At 49.8% G+C, this 20,291-nt stretch overlaps 1 protein-coding gene across 7 annotated transcripts; it reads right to left on the bottom strand.

Annotated features, from left to right (window-relative positions):
• Positions 1–2,852: 2,852 nt before the first annotated feature.
• On the bottom strand, positions 2,853–15,914 carry LOC127463047 (butyrophilin-like protein 9). Of its 7 annotated transcripts, none has more exons than XM_051772040.1 (11): positions 15,822–15,914; positions 15,217–15,306; positions 14,948–15,106; positions 14,636–14,705; positions 11,548–11,718; positions 10,887–11,228; positions 9,274–9,549; positions 8,843–8,944; positions 6,412–6,579; positions 4,883–4,933; positions 2,853–3,992 (listed from the first exon to the last, which is right to left on the bottom strand). In XM_051772040.1, the coding sequence occupies exons 5-11, from the start codon at positions 11,678–11,680 to the stop codon at positions 3,436–3,438; spliced, it is 1,629 nt and encodes a 542-aa protein (XP_051628000.1). In that variant the 5' UTR covers positions 11,681–11,718; positions 14,636–14,705; positions 14,948–15,106; positions 15,217–15,306; positions 15,822–15,914; the 3' UTR covers positions 2,853–3,435. The 7 variants fall into 7 exon arrangements, with proteins under 7 accessions (XP_051628000.1, XP_051628001.1, XP_051627998.1 ...); XM_051772041.1 differs by having other exon boundaries at positions 14,948–15,029; XM_051772038.1 differs by having other exon boundaries at positions 14,948–15,306.
• Positions 15,915–20,291: the final 4,377 nt, after the last annotated feature.

The raw sequence follows: 20,291 nt of genomic DNA, 5'->3' as shown, positions 1-20,291 counted from the left end.
TATCCCTAGAATATTGTCTTCCATGTGACATCTGGGCAGGGCTTGTGCAGCTCAGCATTCATCAGTCTCCTCCCGGGATTCTTCAGGGACAGGTTCTGCATTTGCAGGATCGGATTGTGTGTCGGGTCCACTCACGACAACATTTCATCAAACGTGTTGGAAGCCAAAAGGGTCCTGTGGGAGACAAAACACAAGCTATCCCTTCCCCATGCTAACAACTCGATGGAACCTTATCATTAGGTATCTTCTTGTGGGGTTTTGTACAATACTTATTGATCTAAATTCAAAAAATTCAGGGTAAATACAGCTTTATCTACTTGGGGTGTCATATTCCCCCTTTTTTGTTTTAAGACTATGGTTTTTAATACAGAGGACACATTTCTTGCACCTGGGATAGGCTCAGGTGATAAGATTATATTTATGATTTTACGGGTTTTTCTTTCTTTCTTTTTTTCTTTCCCTTTTTTTAGTGCTCATTTTCTCAAGTTTTGGCACTACATCGCTTATCACTGGTGAGCCTGGTTTTGTTCCTTCCCCCTTTCAAGCCAGTTGAAAGCTCAGTCAACAATCCCTCTGGCTCCTGTGCTAGAACTTTCTCCCCTCTGAGACTGGTGCATCCCAGGTATCAGGTATCAGCAGACCAGGTGTTGAGTCGATCAACCCATGGTCAAAAAACCCCAAATTTTTCTGATTACACCAATCTCGGAGCCACTTGTTGACCTGATGGATCTGCCTATTCCTGTCAATATTATTCCTTGTTATCAGAAGAATCGAGGAAATCACCCTCTGTGCCCCTCATCTCTCTAGACAAAACACAGGAGGCCTCACAAACACCCTGAAAGGCCTTTCCAAAACCTTGGCCCAAGGTCTCAGAGCCAGTAGGAAAAAAGAGAAATTGGCTCAGGGTAGGAAGGGGAAAGTGCTGAACGTGTCTGAATTTCAGCTCCCTCCGGGTGCCATTGAGGAAAGGAGAGGGCTGTGGGTGTAAGGCCCAGCAGCAGAAAGTCCCCCATCATGGTCCCTTTCAGACAGATGTAGGAGAACAAGGTGTTTTTGTGCCCCATCCCAATTCAAGGCTTGCAGGGTGAAGGAGGCAGCACTGGCAGAGCCTGATTTGCCCCCAGTGGGCAGATGAGTGAGCAGGCATGTGGCAGCTGCTCAGAATAACCACGCTGAAGCAAACCAGACACAGAGAGGAAAGGAAACACACACCTCAGGTCTGGAGATGAGAGCCCCCTCAGCATGTTGGAGGGTGATCTCAGACTGGCAGGGGGGTCCTGCTGCCATCCAGATGGGCCTGAACAGGCTGGAGAAAAAGGGGCTGACAGGAACCTCTGCAAGGTCAGCAAGGAGAAGGGCAAATTCCTGTAGTGGGGAGGAACAAGGCCAGGCATCAGCACATGCTGGGGGACACCCAGCTGCAAAACATCTAGGCAGAAAAGGACCTGAGGGCTCTGCTGGGCTCCAAGCTGAGGAACCTGCTCTTCCCACAAAGGGTATCCCAGGCAATACTGGAGGAGTGAGGCCACAGGTTGAGACAGGGGATCTTTGCCTTCTGCTCAGCACTGGAGAGGCCACAGCTGCTGTTTGGGGCTCCCCAGGATGAAAGAGATACAGACAGAGTGGAGAGAGTCCAGGGAATTCCCACACAGATGACTTAGGGACTGGAGGATTTCTCCCATGAAGTGATGCCTTAAAATCTATATCATATAGATTTTAGTATAGCTTGCTAGTACCTGTAGACAGCTAGTAGTTTTGTGCAAAATTCCTAAAAGTTCTGTTTAATGTTCTTTGTTAAGATTTTCAATAGAAAAGGGATTTTAACAAGATGAAGAGTTCTCTATCAAAATCGGGAGGCGTATTGAGGGTGGTACTAAGACAGGAATGGCTTTGGAAGTGGGTGTAACAGGTGAGATAATGTCCAAATATTGTCATTAGATGACAGTATAAAGTTGTAACACCTATGTAGTTTGGGATGCACACTTTGGAAAATATTCCTGTGCATCTGGCTTGTTGTAATAAATGAGTGCTTTTGCTTCCTAATCCTCAAAAAGAGTTTTAAAGAGTTATTTTCTGGCTTTTCAGGCATCAGAAGAAAGGCTGGGAGAGCAGGGACCGTTCAGCCTGGAGAGCAGAAGGCTTGGGGGGATCTCAGCAATGTTTATGAACACCTGAAGGAAGTTCTTCCCAGAGGTGCCAGGGACAGAACATAATGCAATTGGAAAAACTGAAACACAGGAGGGTACCTCTAAACATCAGAAAACACTTTCTTACTTTGAGAGTGACCAAGCCCAGGTTCAAGTTCCCTAGAGAGGCTGTGGAGTCTTTGCCTTGGAGACATTCCAAAGCCATGTGGAGATATGTGGTGGGGTGACCTTGACTGGTTTCCAGGTGCCCACAAAGCTGCTCCATTACTGTCCCTCCTCAACAAATGTCAACTCATAGACAAACAGGAAAAAGATACTAGGTTTTTCAGAAAAACTCACACTCAACCTGTAAGACCCCAGGCTCTTCTCATGAGCTCATCGAAGGGGTTTTATGTCAAAAGGTACCCGGTTTCAAAAATCCACCCGACAGATTTATTAAAAGGGCCTTCAGTACTTTTATACTGTGAGGCCACACACTGGAGAAATGCTGCAAAGCTTTTCAGGGGGTCAAAATAACACACTTTTACTGGCAAATTTTGGAAAAAGTTTAAAAGAAGCATTCAACCAACATAAAGCATTTCACAAAGCATTGATTTAGCAAATTCCAACCCATCCAAGTTTAAGTTACCCAAATATTAAGAAAAGGAAATTAAGAAGTAGAAAGAGAGAGAGAGAGAATTATAGCTACTGCCTTAGATCGAGCATAGAACCAGCTAGCATAAATCCAAGAATGATAGGGCCATGCACATGGAGGGCCTCATGATGTTGGTCGTATTTGCTCTGGACTCCTGTGGCCATGACCCCCAGGTGGGGTTCTGGTCTGCCAGCCATTTGAGATCTGGGTTAGGGGTCCCCTGGGGTGTGGTGTGGAGCAGTGCTACCAGTGTGCCAGTGATTGACAGCTGCACGAGATGCTCTCATGGGGGCGGAGCACCACTGCACCTTGGCAGAATCTGATCTGTCCCCTCTCACACACACAGAGCTGTTTTGAGCCAGTAATAATTTTAATAACTTTTTTTTCAGTCCCTCACACCACTTTTTTTCATACAAACATTAAAGTACATTTATTTTTCTTGAGCACATATAATTTCCCTCAAAACATTCTTCACTCTGATCCATAAGGCAAAAAACTCAGAGCAGACCACTCTGAGAGATCTGTCCTGTCCTTCATTAGCTTTGTTCAGGAGACACAAATTAGGCAGCAGCCTGATTACAATGGGATTTCATCACTGGCTGTACATTACTGAGCTTTGAAATGTGGAGTAAACTATTGAACATCATCAAAAATCTACACTATTACCAGAGCCTGAGGATCATGGTTTGCAGTAGCAGAGTCTAAGGAGAAGAAGGGAATGAATTCATCTCTCTGGCTGCTGCCATCAGCAATGCTAAAAGTGTACAGAGCTGCTTCCTTATCGTACACATGGTAGAAAGACACCTCCTTGGCTAGGATGTCTAGGAAGATCCCAATGACTTCCAACTCCCCCCTCACACTCAGACGGGTCTGAGGATCCGTGTAGGCCCAATAGTCTCGCCCATCTGCCAACCCGATGACCCAGAAGCCATTCTTAGGGGTCAGAGTCAGTGGCCCTTTGCGAGTCACAGATTCCCGGGCAATACCCAAGGCCCAGTTTCTTCCTCCCCGAACAGACACTTCCCAGTAGAGCCTCCCATATCTGAATCTTTGCTTTGCCAACACAAACAGATGGGAATCAAATCTCTTCTCATTGCTGGAGAAGTCTCTGATGATACCCTCCATGCCGAAACCTCGCTTTACCACTGTCTTCCCATCTGTAGATATTCCCAATCCGGGATGAGCTGTGGCAGCGTCCAGGGTGACAACAACTGCAATGGTCAGGTCAGGCCGTGAGGAGCAGAAAACAAGTTCTGCTTTTCTGAGCCTTTCTCTTCTGGGCCCTCATCCCCCTCCCATTTGTCCTTCCCCCCTCTCAATGCTCAGGTTCCCTGGGCAGCCTCAGGGCACCTCGAGCTTCTCCCCTCCCGCCACGTCCCTTCCTTGAGCTGCTGTCACAGAGAGTGGCAGCCTGCACACCCCGAGTGCCAGGCACTCAGCCAGAGCTCCTGGGACTCCAGCAGGCAGCCCCAAGGAGGAGCCTGTGGGGCTGGACACCCTCTCCCTCCATCTCTGTGTTGCTGGGGAAAAGGACCAGGAGGTGACAGCAGCTGCAATTAGTTTTGGGTGTCAGGATTAACTCCTAGGTAAAGTCTGAAGATGATTTTCAAGCTTTAGGCAGTTTCTCCTAAATAACAGGACAGCACCAGTCTAGATATTGCTGCCACATGGTGAAAGAGTGATCTGCACTGCCACAAAAATGTTTCTTGCCTCAGTTTTCCATGCTCAGCAGTGAATGGGATGAACCCCTGGCAGGACTTGAGCAAGGAGCAATGGCATGAACTGAGCTCCTCTAGCTCTGCTCAGATTTAAAGAAGAAGGAGCTGCTCTTGCAGTGGAGCCAAATCCAGACACTTTTCCTGAAAGACCACAGAGGCCAAAGCAGGAGTGGGAGGGGGGGCTGCAGTGTCCAGTGCAAGCCGGCTACCCCTGCTTCCCACAGCTGAGATGCTCCTGACAGGCACAGGCAGGGCCTTTGGCAGCACAGGGCAGGGAAAAAAGTTATCAAACTACCCTTGATCTGAGCATATTCTTCTCCAAACAGTTCTCTGAGGGGGTTGGACATGTTTTCGAGAGCTGCACTCAGGCTCTGAGGACTCACCTGCACGATATCCTCTATGCTTCTCTTTGTAGTACTGTATTTTGAAAAGCTCTGTGGGAAAAGAGAAAAGCAGGCAATTAGTGGATTTGTCAAGGCTTGCTGGGCCCCAGTGTGCTCAGAGTCAGCCCAAGCTGTTGGTCAAAAGGATGATGTTCTCCTGGAGTAACACGCTGCTTCTCTAACTTATGAAGCACTTTGAGAAGTCCGAGGCCATCCTCCAAAGAGAGCAAAGCCTGAGACACTGGGATGCTTTGTCTTTTAGCAGCAAGAGCTCTAACTATCATTGAAATCAAGGTAGGAATTCTTGAGGAGAAGGAAAATGGCCTGCTGGTGGCAGGGGAGAAGGGATAGGAAACAAGGAGCTGAATTTCCCTGCAGGAGACCTGTTTAGTTTGCCACAGAATGGCAGGAGCTGTATTTTCACTGGTCCCATCTGCCTGCAAGGCTACCCCTTCCTCAGGCAGCAGCCCAGTTACTGCCTGAGTATCTCCTGGACACAAGACTCCAGATGTGCATCACCAGGGTTGCTTCTCCCCTGACCTGCTGGCAATGCTCCTCCTAATGCACCCCAGGATACCATTGTCCTCATCCACAAGGGCACATGGCTGACTCTGGGAAAACATTTTGTTCACCAGGACCCCCAGGTCCTTCTTGGCAGAGCAACTTTCCAGCAGGTCACCCCCAGCCTGGAATGGTGCCTGGGGTTATTCCCTGTTTGGTTCTTTGAACTGCTTTGGATTGACTGACTGATGGAGGGCTGGGGAAAGAGCAGAGGCCCTGTGACCCTTCCCAAAAGGCCTTGACAAAGGCCTGATGGGCAGGATGGAGGGTAGGAACCACCCCTCTACATCTCTCCAGAATGAATCTGTGAGCTATGGGAGACAACACACTTTCCCATGAAGAAGAGAAGTGGGGAAAGGGAGAGATATGGAAGAAGGACTTCAAATTGGGAACCGTTCTGACATATCAGAGACAGAGAGAGCTCAGGGCATGGGCTCTGTGCCCGCCCAGGGGAAGGTCCCCAGACATTGGGCAAGAGAGTGCCGGGTGCTGCCAGTGCCCTCCCCTGCCCCACCTCCTGCACTGCCTGCTGAGATGCCCCTGAGCTGAGCAGGGCAGCACAGGTAGGGGCTCCTCATGGGCACAGACATGCAGGGTGGGCACAGCCCAGCTTCCCCCAGCCTGGGACCAGCAGTGGAGGAGTAGGAGAAGGGCAATGGGGACAGGGAGAGAGATGGGGACAGGACTTCAAGGGGGAACCTTAACAAGTATCAGGGAATGAGGGGACCCACAGTACACACTCTTTACAAAGATGAAGGAGAGAAGAGGGCCCTTGAGCTCCTGCACAGAAAATTTCAGCATGGAGGTGTTCCAGTGTCAGGATCACAAAAGCTGTTCCCCATGTAAGGACTGTCCTTCCCCATCCCCTTTGAGGAGCTGTGCAGGACAAGCTCACAGGACAGTTTGCCTGTAGAGCAGCTTTTGCCTTCAGAGACGTGAAGACCTTGCTGGGGAATGGCCCTGCTCACCTAGTTTGTTCTCCAGGTCTGTTCTGAGCAACTGAATGTCATGCTGTGTGGACTGCTGCATGTTCTGGAAATCTTCCTGCAGAGTTTGAATTTTCTGGGAGACTTCATCGAGGTCCCTCTTCCACATGGATTCCAGGGCCCCTGTGGTATTTTCCACCACTTTCATTTCTGTGAAAAAAGAGAGGTATCCCTATGACACTGACATTACCCCCTTGAAGATGAGACCACCCATCTGCCCTGCAGATGATAAAACTTCTGTTTTAAATTGTCTTTTTGAGGGTCTCTTCTCAGTGTGTTTTATTGTTCCTTCTCTCCCTCCTCACCTCAGAGAAACAAAGCTTGCACTTAAGGGGGCACCTGGAAATGGTTTTGATTTTGCCTTCTTTTTTTGTGCAGGCATGGGACAAGAAACTCAGACTCAGTTCCCACAGAGAATAATAAAATGTTAAGGGTTGGAAGGGACCTTAAAGATCATCCAGTCCCAACACCCCTGCCATGGGCAGGGGCACCTCCCGCCAGACCAAGTTGCTCAAGGCCTTATCCAACCTGGCCTTGAACCCTGCCAGGGTTGGGACATCCACAATCTTCCTGGGCAGCCTGTTCCAGTATCTCACCACTCTCACAGGAAAGAATTTCTTCCGAATATCTAATCTAAATTTCCCCTTGTCCTATTACTATAGTTCCTCATGCAGAGTCTCTCTCTGCCTTCCCTGTAGCGCAGTGAGGTCTCCACACAACCTTCTCTTCTCCAGGCTGAACAGTCCCAACTCTCTCAGCCTGTCTCCACAGGGGAGGTGCTCCAGTCCTCTTATCAACTGTTTGGCCTCCTCTGGACTTGCTTCAACAGTTCCATGTCCTTCTTTTCTTGGGGCACCAGAACTGTAGACAGGACTCCAGGCAGGGTCTGACAGGAGCAGAGTAGAGGGGGAGAATCTCCTCCCTTGACCTGTTGCCCCCCCTCCTTTGGATGCAGCCCAGGATCCTGTTGGTTTCAGGGCTGTGAGTGCTCACTGCTGGCTCATGGTGAGTTTTCCATGAACCATCATTCACAAGGCTTTCTCCAAAGGGCTGTTCTTAATATGCCCTTCTTATTTACTGATTTGTGTGCTCCAAGCTTCTCTTTCCTCAGAGAATCTTTTCTAGTTCAGTGTCCTTGGAAAAGAACTCACTCATCCTTGGAAAAAAAAGGATGGGGCATCCCCATGCTTGTGCACCTGTGGGCACCATGACTGATCTCTTCCCTGGCTTTTGAATCCTCATATTGAGCTGTCTGCCAACCAGCACCCCTAAGTCCCTTTCTGTGGAACAGCTCTCAAGCCACTCCTCCCCCAGCCTGGAGCTGCAGGGGGTTGGTGTGACCTGAGTGCAGGACCTGGTCCTTGGCCTTGTTTAACTTTGTGCATCAATAATGATGTTAAACAGGAGCGGCCCCAAAACTGAGCCCGGGAGACACCACTAGAGACCGGCCCCAACTAGATGTAGTTCCATTCACCACAACCCTCTGGGCCCAGCCAGCAGCCAGTTTCTTACCCATTGAAGAGTCCACCCATCCAAGTCATGAGCAGCCAGTTTGTCCAGAGGTGTCTGCAACAGCTCCCGTCTGCCATGGCTTCATGAGCTGCAGTTCTCCCTTCCCTGTGTGCTCACAGTGATCATTCCCTGGGTGTTTGTCATCCTCTGTGGGAACTCTCCAGGTCCAGGTCCATGTCCATTGCACAGATGCAATGACACATGCTCAGATGCAGCTTCAGCGCAGATTTCAGAAGATGCAAGTGGTGTGAGCTCAGGAGAGCTGCGAGGGAAGGGTCAGCCCTCTGCCCAGCCATGGCTGTGGACACAGAGATCTCTGGAGAGGCCCTTTCCAAGATGGGGAGGCACCATGGACACTTTTGGGAAAAAAGGTCCAGCTCTGATGAACAAGCTCCACTGGAGACTTGGGTAGATGAGCCCAGTGGAGGCAGAGGAAGGGACCCTTCTAATTCACCACAGGAAAAGTCCACCAACCCACCCTCCTCCCTCCTCTTGTCTGTAGGTACCATGCTCCCTCAAGCTCTCAGCTGCCTGTGGAGGCATCTCCCTTCTGCCTCTGGATGACAGAGGAGCACATGGAAAGCTCCTACCTGCAGGAGAGCTTAGGTCTGCTAATTCTACGGACCAGAGGCAAACTCTACATGATATTTCATGCTAATTGTCAGACCAGTCTCACAAGGGGCTGAGAAATGATCCCTTGCAGTCAAAGAGTGAAACTAAACCCCAGAAGTGATGTGTAAAACCCTCAGCCACTTCACCTGAGCCATCTGTTCAGAGCCTTCCTCTACCATGCACAAGGAACACCCTCTGCCAGAGCAGGTTCTGCAGAGAACTTTCTCACAGGGATTGACCTCCCACAGCCTTCTGAAAACATGAGGTCCTGTGAACCAAGAGCCCTTACCTCGAAATACCAGAACAGCACCAGCAGCCAATGTGAGAAGGAATAAAGTGAGTAGTGTCCAGAAGGCAGGGACAAATGGAGACACATGGGGAAAAGCAGCACCTTTGAAAAGAAAAAACCTGAGTCATCAGTGGCAATATTCAATCTTTTCCCCAAAATCTGAGCACCCATCCAAAGAGTTCCTGTGCAGATGAAGGGACAAATAGTCACAGTCAGTCCTACATGGGTGGGCAGAACCTGCCTTCCCTAGGGATCTGCATCTGGGGCAAGAGGGACCCTCACTGCAACCTGTCCTGCCTGCAGTGCCCCAGGCTGCTCTGGGATCTGGCTGGACTGGAGAGCTGTCATCTTCCCTGGCACTGGAAAGGGTCTTCCAGGGCTCCTGAGACAATGAGCCTTCAGCAAAGGCTTCTCAGGGCGATGGGACTCACCTGAGAGACGTGCAGTAGTTTTCTTCTCCATCTGCACCAGGGGGTTCAGGATTTGACAGGTGACTTTTCCCACTTCCTCTCCTGTAACTGTGACTCGACTCCACACACTGAAGAGTTTCTCACTGTCCTGCTGTATTTCAGTGTCTGCAAACAGACCCTGCCCATCCTCAGTCACCCACTGGACAGTAGGTTGGGGGAACCATCCGTGTGATCTGCAGCCAAGCTCGAGCCCTTGCCCTTGAGGGCCCAGAATTTCAAGGAACACTTCCCCAGTACCTTAAAGGCAAGAGAGTTTGTGAGTGGGAAAAGTGTGTTTCCATGGAACCAGCTCTACCTTGGATTCACAGCTCTTGCTTCTTGCAGAAGTTGCTGCCACTTTCTCTCAGTCCTTAACCCAACCTTTGCAATGGTCTTTCTGAGATCCCCCACTCCATCTGCCATAAATGCCAAATTTCCTTTGGCTGAGAAAGAGCTACAGCGTGGGATGGGTTTGTCTCTCAGCTCCCCACTATCCCATGGAGCTGGCAGTGAGAAGGTGTGTGGTTTGTATCCCTCTTTTAGAATGAATCTGTAGGAGGCTGGTCCAAGTCTGAGGATTGTCAAAGCAGGACACAGGGCACTAAAGCCCACTCAGCTTTTTCCCTGGCACCTCCCCAGTCCATGCCAGCACTACAGGTGGGCACAGATGGTCACTGCCCAGGGACTGTGCCAAAGCTGTGCCAGAGTGGTGAGGGGAATGCACCACATATGGTTCTGAGTTCCACTGCTGGGTCAGAGCTGGATTTCATAGAAATTTGTCCTGGGCAATAGTAGCAAATGGAAGGTCACTTCCAACCCAAACCATGATATGATTCAGTGCTATTTTTGCTCAGTGACTCCAGGCTGACCAGCTTCATCTGACATTATCGATCCCTGCACACAAACGATGCCAACTGTCCATCTGGGGGGAACTGGGAGCCCAGAACATCTCCTTAGCCCAGCTGAGGAGTCCCCAGAGGGAGGGCACCATTCCTATCAGTCCCACAGCCAGGGATGCTGACCACTTGTCTATCTTCCAGGCAGGCTCACACCTCCCCAGCAGGGATTGCTGCAGCTCTCCAGCCCCACATGGGTCATAACAAGGCTCAGGCTGGACATGGGGCTTGAACAACATCTCTTGCCACAGGAACTCAGCCCCAGTCTCTTTGCAGCTTTACCAAGTTATTCCTGCCTGCTCCATTTCACCACACAATGCAGCTGCCTTCCAACAGGCAGTGGAGGCTCTGTGTCTCCTGCAACATTCAGCTTTAAAGCTCCTTCCTTCTTGCCTAAAACTACCAGGGCTGCCATGACCCTCATGGGCCAGTCAGATCACCAATTCCCCTATTACCTCCTGGATGTTGGCGCATGGGTTGAATTTTCTTGGCTCCTTACAGACCCCTCAGTGACTTAGAAATCAAGTGTCCCATGGATCAAAAAGCAGGAGCCATGTGGCCCAAGCGCTGCTGTGAGTGGGGAGGTGACATGTTGGGTCATATGAGGGGCATCAGCTGGGGGACAGTGACCTTTCAGAGAGCTCTTTTCCCTCTGGAAGAGCTTCCCCCCTTCCCCTCCCAGCCCAGGGAGTCTCCAACCTGCAATGCTGAGCTCGGTGGCTGTGTCAGCACTCCAGTCCCTGGATGTCACAGTGCAACTGTACATTCCTTCATCTGCTGGCTGGACGTTCTTCAGCGTCAGGGACACGTTCCCAGTGGCAAATCCATCTCCTGGCATTGATGTCCGCCCATGGTATTTCTGCATTGGTTCACCACCAGACTGTCCATATGTGCAGATGTCCTCTGGATGTCCATCTGTGATCTTCTTCCATTGCACTTCAGGGTTGTCCAGTGGCTTTGTGGAAGAGATGGTGCAAGGAAGGATTGTATCCTGGCCGACAATTCCAACTACATTCTGGGGAGAACTAAGCTCAAAATTTTCTGTGGAAATCAAACATGAGTGAGCATTTGCCTGGAATCAATCAGAGAATGTACTGGTGTGAAGGACACAGAGCACTGGGGGAACACAATGAGGAACAAATGACAGTTACAAATATTCACTAATGACATTGGTCCCTTCTGTTCATGCACCTTCATCAATGAAGAATGCCAGAGAAAAAAATAAAAACCTCAGAGATCTTTTGGGGAAATTGTCAGTTCTGAAAAAATCTTAGGAAAGCAGAATTAATGGCCTTTGAAAATGGCTCACGTGTTCTTTTTATAAAAGATAAATTCATTGTGGTTTGGAGCATTTACTCACTTTCTCCTTTTCTTCTTTCCTCTGAGACAAAATTGTAACTGGGGAAATTGAAAAGCCCAAAGTCATAGGAGAGAGGGAGAAACCAGGCTGGAAGCAGTGTCAGAGCCAATGGGAGCCATCTCCTCTGGTCCATCCCTACAGTCACAGAGGTGGGACAATCCTGCAGCTGACCTGGAACAGGCACAGAAGGGAAGTGGACAAGGAAGGGAAATCCTGTCCCAAAGCCCCCTGATCTCTCTCACCTGGCACTTGCCAGCTGTGACTTCTAAAGGTGCAAAGCACTCAAACAGTTGAGTTCAGACATCAAGAGAACTTGTGCCTTTCCAGAGATCTCAATTATCCTTGCAGCTTCTGGGAATTTCTCTCAGTCCAATGTGCTCCCAGGAAGTTGTGACAGGGGATGCAAGAGAGGAAAATTCAACCCAGCCCCCACTGCCTGCTGTGAAATTTGATGGACACCTTAATTAATACATCAGTTTAAATCTCTGGTCTGGGTTGCAGGAGTCTCTCTGTCCATGCTCTGAGCTGGGGGGAAAAGAAGGAAGACACAGTTTACCCCCTCCCATGCCTACATTTGGAGATGGGGAATCCATGGTGTTTGCTATCCTGAAGTTCCCTCTCCCTGGGAACCCTCAGGTTGCAGGGTGACAGTGCATCAGTTCCAGCACAAACCTAGAATCATTTAGGGACCTGCACCAGGGTCAGCTTTGCTGCACTACACTGAAGATCCTTCCCCTCTCTGGCTCTGGCTCTCTCTGCGAACTTTTGACATTTCCAGAGTGGGACTGACAGTCCTTATCTCAGTCCTCATAGCAACACTTCTGGTTTGGTATCTTTATGACTTTATTAGTGTTCAATATTCCATGGTTAGTGAGCAGTGAGGAAGGTGAGACACCCTGATGGTTTCCAAGCAAGAGTTAATCACCCTGCACTGCAGTTCTGGATACATCCCTACTTCCCAGCCTTAAGGTGGCCATAAGGTCTCACAGCTACATCTCATGGGACTAAATCAGATGCAGTTGGAACAGGCCTGGTGGTGGATCAAGGCAGACATCAGTAATTCTGGATTAATTCTTGTCCTGGGATGTCCTGCCATGTTTGGCCAGCTGGGTAAGCACACGTGGAGTGACAAGGGAAGTGTTCAATTCACTTAGTTTTAATCACAAATTGTCCCTCTTCACTTGCTAAGGAGGGACATGGACTTCTGGAGGGATTTCATCCAATTCACCACAGATCACCATGATGGGGATTTGTCTCTACTCTGATCTCCAGAGCAGAGGCTTTTTCCTCTGATCTCAGCTCTGTTTCTGGCACATGGAGATAAACAGGCACTCAGAGGTTTCTGTTCTGGTTTTGGACAGGATAGAGTTAATTTTTTTCCTTGTGGCTGGTGCAGGGCAGTGTTTTGGATTCAAGATGAGAATAATGCTGATCACATGCTGATATTTTGGTTGTGGCTCAGTTGTGCTCAGCCCAAGTCAAGGACTTTGCAGAGTCTCCTGCTCTGCCAGTAAGGAGCTGCACAAGAAGCTGGGAGGGAGCACAGCCAGGACAGGTAACCTGAACTGGCCAGAGGGATATTCCAGACCATGGAGCATCATTCCCAGTATATTATCTGGGGGGAGTTGGCCGGAAGGGGACTGATCTCTGCTCGGGGACAGGCTGGGCATCAGTTAGTGGGTGGTGAGCAAAATTGGACATCACATGGGTTTTATTCTGCCCTCTCGCTCTCCCTCTCCATCTTCCTCTCCCTCTCTACTTTAAATTACAATTCTTATTATTAATCTTATTCTAATTATTTTTAAAATGTGTTTCAATTATTAAGCTGTTATTTTTTTAACCCACAAGGTTTACTGTTTCTTTCCAATTCTTCTCCCCGCCCAGGGGGTGCCGGGGGCCAGGGTGTGAGTGAGCAGCTCTGTGGTACTTAGTGGCCATCTGGGCTTAAACCAGGACAGTCTCACATCACTCAACAAGCCACAGGTCTTGGTGGTCACAGCCTCAGTTCCACCAACCACATGGCCCACACGTCCATAAACTCCACAGGCAGCTCAGGGCATTGAATGTCAAACTGCAACTGACACTAAACTTTGGAAACTGTCCTGTTAAATTCTGCTCTTCCTCCTGTTTTCATGGGCTTGAACATGCACTAAGTTTGTTCTTTGCAGTCCATTATCCCATGAGGCCATATGAAATTTTGTCAGAGGCATTAATTTAGACATCTACTATGGGAAAGAGGTTAATCCTGATTAGAGATGAAAGGGTTGCTCCTCAGTCACCTAAAAAGAGGTCTCAGGGGCTGTTTCAGATATTATCAGGGTTGGATACTACATCAGGCATTTGGGAAGGGGCAGATATGACACAGGACTTGAAGAAACCTCTTTGCCTCTAGATCAGGAGCTGGAGGCTTGGAAATGCAAAATGTCACAAGACTGGAACATCTTACCTATGAATTCCATCCAGAACTTGCTGAGACCTTACATACCTTGTTTAGCAACACAGATACTTCTTCTGACAAATGTCATGGTCTTTTTACATCCAACTTTTACAAATTTCCCTGTCATCCAAGGAGAACTCAAAAGAAACCTCGCTGTTTAACAAGTCATCAGTTACTACTTCAAAGACCAAACCCACATTCCCAAACAAGCTGAATGCTTTTCAAAAGAAGACAAGTGAAAATAGACCTAAAAATCTCAGCACAACAATCAAACACAGAGTTCCTCTGTCCCCCAAGGCTTCATGTTCAGCACTGCTGAACAGACACACCAGGACACAGTTTAAGCTCAGTAACATTCCTGCAGATGCAGCTGAGCCCTGGGTGCTCTCAGAGTTATTGTCATCCCAAATTCCCATAAAATCAGGGCACTTTCCTACTTTTTCAGCTTCCGGCAGGAAACAGTTCCAAGTGGGCACAGCTGGAACCAGCCTTGCTTATGGAGAAGAAGGTTCCAGAGTTATCATCAGCCCTGCTTTGCCTCAAGGCCCTGCCCCCAGGGGGTCCCTGGGCCCAACAGCCCTTTCCAGAGGGGGAATACCACCACATTCACCACTTGTTCAGGAGGGAGAGAAATAAAAGAGACCTGCTTACCTGCCTGAGTCAGCAAAGGGGAGCACTGATATAGGACAGCTATTTTTCCTCTTGCCAGAGAAACTTTCACCTGCAGGAGGGAAATGAACAGAAGGATCAGGTTCTGAATTTTAAATGCAGCATTTCTGTGCCCAAGAGTTACTTTGCTGCCAGAAGGTCACATCTCCTCTGCCATAGGAGGGCTCCGTGTTGGTGTTGTAGGGAATTAGGTGCAAATGGAGCTTTGATGCTACTGAGAAGTTTAAGACAAGCAGAGATCCTGCTCAATGCCCACAAACTGTGTCTTAGTTCAGAATTAGAGCTGGATTTTACCTGTTGTCAGGTGAGAACGATCCCCGTGTCTTCAATCTGTGGATCAGAGATGATCAAGGATTAACTCAGGGTGTGGCTCTGCCTGAAGATCACGGATGATTTTACTCTAAGACTGATGTTTTGCTGACAGATTACATAGAGAATGAAGGTGGGGTTTCCCTGGGAATTGACAGTCACCATTCAGAGAAATCAGCTTGAAATGGGAGTAATTCTGCTTTTCAAGAACTTCAGTGAACTGAAGTGCTCTTGTATTTTCCTCTTAGTCTTACTTTTCTCAGCTGTTTCTTCCTCCAAAGACTGTGCCAGAAGTATTTCTGTGAGAAAAAACTTCTCCCTTGAATTCAGAAGAACGGCAAAAACTCATGAAACAAAAAGAAAGAATTTATTCAGCGTGCTGGCTCTAGTCTCACACCGAGTTCTTTGGGGAGAAAAGACCCCTTGGGTTTAAATTTCATGCATTTTTACAGTTGTACAAAATCCCACCTTTTTCAGAGAAGCTTCATATATTCGCTTTTGCCTAAAAAGGTTTCTTGTCTCTGAAAAGGGGCTTTCCCTTCTTTCTAACTGGCCACTGGCCATCCTCTGTCAAAAGTGAGGGATCTTCCTTTGTTCTTAGCCCAAAGAGAGAAAAGAAACCCCTGTGTACCAAACTCTCACGTGGCCCCGAAAGATTTTAATTTTGGGAATTTTTACATTTCCCTTAACCGGCTGAAAAAGACCCTGACACCCAAGTCCACTCTGAGACTTGGATATCTTACAACTTCGCGATATGCCTATAAACCCATATTTTTATTTCTGATATTTCCAGCTGGGGTTAACAAGGGAAGTGACTGAGAGAGTGAGTAAAAAAAAAAAACATGAGAGAGAAACGCACCGATCTGCTGCTCTTTGTGGTTCAGCTGCTGCAGCCGCTCACGTAAAACTGCCCACAAAGTTTTTTGGCGCCCTCTTAGAGGAAGTGAGCCCGGGGGAGGGGGGAGGAAGAGGAGGGGGAGATGACGCAAACATCCTGAACAGGAGTCTTAAAGGGGTGAGAACTGAGCTCATGGCTCAGAACATGCTGCCCCACCTCCATGGGACCCTCTCTTACAATCACAGTTTCCCTCTCCCAACAATCAGAACGCCTGAGACAAAACGTGCTGGTGTCTGGTCCTCCACAGCGCCTGAAGGAGGGTCAAACTTTGTGAGCAGCCCGGGCTGGAGCAGGTTTGCTGGCTGGACCTGAGACCCTGCGAGGGTCAAACTCTGGAGCAGTTCGTGAAGAACTGCAGCCGGTGGGAAGTGACACTGAGTGTGCAGAGAGAGAATCACTCATCTTCAGTGACTGTCCCTGCCTGGGAGCTGGACCCACTGCCTGGGAGGAGAAAGGCACAGGCTGAGAGCCTGCAGCTCCCCCAGCTACTGCACAGACTCAGCCACTGTGGGGACCCCGTGGTCCACTGTCTACTGTGGGGATCAATAAATGAATGCCCTGCCCAGCTGTGGCTCTGCATTAGATGTGGCACCACCACTCTCCCCTTTCTGTGATGCTGGTGCAGGAGAGGAGCAGGATGCTCTCCTGGGACTGGGAGGAGTGTCCCTAGTGCCAAAGGCTGTAATGAACTGCCCACTGAGCTCCAGCATTCCAAATGCCAAGGGATGTGCCACGGAGCAGCGCAGGGTCCCCTCCCTCACCTGGGGGCTCTGCAGCCTGGGAGTGTTTTCTGCCCGTGCTCCAGTGCCAGGACTCACCTGTGACACTCAGGTTCTGGGGAGCACTGAGGGCAGAGTTCCTCACTCGGTTGCTGTTGTCTCTGTGCTGGTATCCACGTGTATGTCCCTGTGCTCCCCCTCATCATGGTGAAGAGCATGTGATGGCTCCCCTGCCCCTGTTGCCCTTTAAGGCTGTTCACCCGCACCACATCCTTGCAGAAGACAATTTGGGTGGCAGAAGACTTCCAGCAAATTTGGCACCAAAACAAAACCTGTTCATCCTCATGTGCAGCAGTGGGATCGTGTGGAATGCAGAAGCCAGGAAGTCACCTGGAGAGATGGCAAAGGGATGGCCAAGGACAGTGTTACTGTAGTGTTCCACATGGATCTAAGTGATTCTGCCAGAAGAAACTGGGAGTGGTAGCCAAGGCCATGGGGGACCATGTGGTTTTCTTGTCAATCCTCTTGTGCAAGGTGGAAAGGAGATGAAGAGGAAGCTGATGTTACAGGTCAAGAACTGGCTGTGATGCTGATTTGGGCAACAGTTTTGGGCTCTCTGATCAATGGAGACTGTTTGCAGCTCAGCATCCACTGGGCAGAGCTGGGACCCACCTCACCAAGCAGGACAAAGCTACTTCTTCCAGTAGAATGGATGAGCCTGTAAAGAGGGCTTGAAACTGGGAATGATGGGGGAAGGAGAGATGAACTGCCTGTCCTGGGAGGGAGTGACAGACTGGGCTGATGAGCAAAGGCCAGGGGATGATGGGACAGAAATGAAACACATCCAGATGAGGCTCCAGCAGGGTCACCTCCAGCAATGGCATTTGCCCCAGGAAGTGCTGACAGTGCTCCACTGTGGAGAAACCACCAAGCCCTTTCTGGGCAGTCCTTGTGCTGAGGGGCTTCTGGGAAGGGCCTGTCCACTAATGCAGCCCCTGTGGGGAATAAAGAGGGTGAGACAGAGACCTGGGTGTGGTTTCAGGGATGTGACCTTGTTGGGATCAGGGAGATGTGATGCAACGGCTCCTCTGACTGCTCTTTTGTACTGGAGCCACACAGGATTTTAGAAAGGACAGGCAGGGAAGACGATGATGAAAAGTTACTTGTTGACGACGGTCAAGAATGCACTCAGGCAGCAATTAGGCAGGCAAAGGCACAAGGCAACTTTATTTACAATAGGCTTAGATTTATATTCTTTTTCTCTGTCCATGTGCAAGCATATTATATTTCATTGGTCAGGTACTCCTGTTCACGCGCCTAAACTCATCTTTTGATAGGTGGTCGACACTTCTTCATGTGCTGGCAGATCTCAAAAACAGCTCCTGTTATTTACAGCAGTTTTTCTCCTTTTCTGCTTTCTCATCCTGGATTGTTTACATTCCTTACAACTTCACAGCTGCAACTGCTCAAATTCAAGGCCTACCATCCAGTCGTTTCCCACAGCTTGTTATGTGAGTCCATGGAGCTCCCCTGGGGATGGATGAGGAGCCAAGGGAGAGCTCCTGGGCTAGGAATAAAGAAAGGAGAGCTCTAGGTGACATTATGGTGGGATTCTGCTCCAGGCCATCTGAGCAGGAAGGACAAGGGAATGAGACCTCTACAGACAGGAGTGGCTTCACATTCACAGGGTCTGGACCTTCTGGTGAAATTCAACAGCTCTAAGAGCTGCTGGAGGGACAGCACAGCAGGACAGCACCAATCCACCAGGTTCCTGGAACTTCCTCTTTTGAGGGATAGAGGAGCTGATGAGGAGTGGGGCTCTGCTAGACCTTCTACTCACCAGCTGCAACAGACTTGCTGTTCTGCCAGCCCGTGCCCAGGGACCTGCCCTTAGCTGAGCATATCAAGCCTGGCTTTTGCTATGGGAAACGTTTTGCTCCTCTGAATTCCCCCCTCTGGATGAGATTCTGGCCAAGTGGCTCCAGGTGTCCCTGCTTGGGAAGGGGGGTTGGACCAGATGATCTCTCCAGGTGTCTTCCAGCCTCAACTTCTCTCTGTCTCTGTGATTCTGTACAGGGCACAAGAAATATCAAACCACAAATTTCAGAATCTGCAAAGTCAGAGGTAGCTGGATCTGTACCAATTCCTGTGTGTGTTTAACTTTTACTTCCCCTTGGCTGTTTATTTTCAGGCATAGTGATAGAAAGTGCATAAGAAGATGAGTGGTGTGATCCAGAGGCACAGAATCCTTCTGAGGTAAAGTATTGACCAACAAAAAATATGGAAGTCAGGAAGATGTTCAAAAGTGTTTGGAAAAATCATTATAGTCTCTTGTCTGCATCACTTTATTCCCTAATTTTGGTTGTAGTTGAAGAAATAGTGGAGCTGAAATTTCAGTGTCCTCAGGAGAAGTCATTAAGGGAATTGCTTCCTATTTTTTATGTCCAGCTTTCATTTCATTTTTCCTGAGCTGGACCTCCCAGCCCCCTGCATTCCCTGGGCTCTCTGTGTTGGGCAGTGTTGGTGCTGCTGGAAGACTCGGATAATTTTTAGAGCATTTCTCCCTCCTGTGACTTGGTGCCTGATCCTCCTAGAGACAGGAACCTCCTGGATTCTGCGTCCTGCCATGCTGTCCTTCTGTGTGGAGAGGTTGAAATACCACAAAATAACACGGATGTGGAAACGTGAAGCTGCTCTTGTCCACACAGGCCCCCGTGGCCTTGGCTACCACCCCCAGAGCTGTGGAGCCACTTGTGCCCATGGCCAGTTTCCCCTTGGAGAATCCCTTGGCCCCATGTGGCAGAGGAGCTGGGAGGAGCAGTGAGAGCAGGGCAGAGCAGGGTGGGGGCCAAGGGGCAGGAGGCCTTTGCAGGGAGGATGCTGCCCCAGAGGGACAGGCAAACGTGGCTCGTGCTCCGGGCTCGCGGTGTCCGGAAATGAAAGCGGGGGCTCTGCAGGCGCAGCGGCCGCAGTGGGGGCTGAGGCAGGGCCCCCGCTCACCACAGCCCCTCCTCGTGGGAAAGGCCCTGCCGGCCACAGACCTGCAGCAGGACCAGTCCCAGGTGCTCTGCAAGGCACGGACCAGGCAGCTCTTGAAGCGCTGTGCAGAGCTCAGCCCACAGCAGACACTTCCAGGAGAGGCTGTTCCTGCAGTGCCCAAACAATGCTGGGGCAGCTGGGATGTGCCAGGCTGTCTCCTGCTCGCCCAGCCTTCCTCCTCCTCCTCCTCCTGCTGCTACTGGTGCTGGGTGAGCTGGGGACTGGCTGTGCCTTGGGGCTGAGCACTGGAGGGCTGCTGAGCAGGGCAGGACAGGGCCTGTGCTGGGCACAGGGCAGGACCCAGGGAAAGGGTGTGTGGAGCAGCTGTGCAGCAATGAGGGGCAGAGCTGCTTTGGGATTGCTTCCTCCAGCTGCCATGGACCTCCAAGCAAAGGGTGTACTTTCACATCCCTTAAAGAAAATTCAGGTCGTAGTCTAAAACTAGTCAGAGGCTGAAGTGCTTTAGGGCATGAAGGGCATCTACTTGGAACCAAAATCCGAACCAAGATGGGTTTCTGGAGATGTCAAGACAGGAGACAAAGGAGAGGCAGGATGGAGCCCCATGGGTGGGAAGGTGCTCACCAAGCACAGACTCAGCAGTGGGAATGTGGACAGGGGCACAGGGCTGAGCTGGGTTGCTGCCCCTCTGACCAAAACCCTCTGTGCCCCACGG

The sequence above is a fragment of the Manacus candei genome, unplaced genomic scaffold, assembly GCF_025592945.1.
Source record: "Manacus candei isolate 608988 ecotype Guabito, Panama unplaced genomic scaffold, ASM2559294v1 h1tg000149l, whole genome shotgun sequence".
Taxonomy (NCBI): Eukaryota; Metazoa; Chordata; class Aves; order Passeriformes; family Pipridae; genus Manacus; species Manacus candei.
Note: the sequence above shows the minus strand (reverse complement) of the source record. Positions and strands in the feature narration are given on the sequence as shown.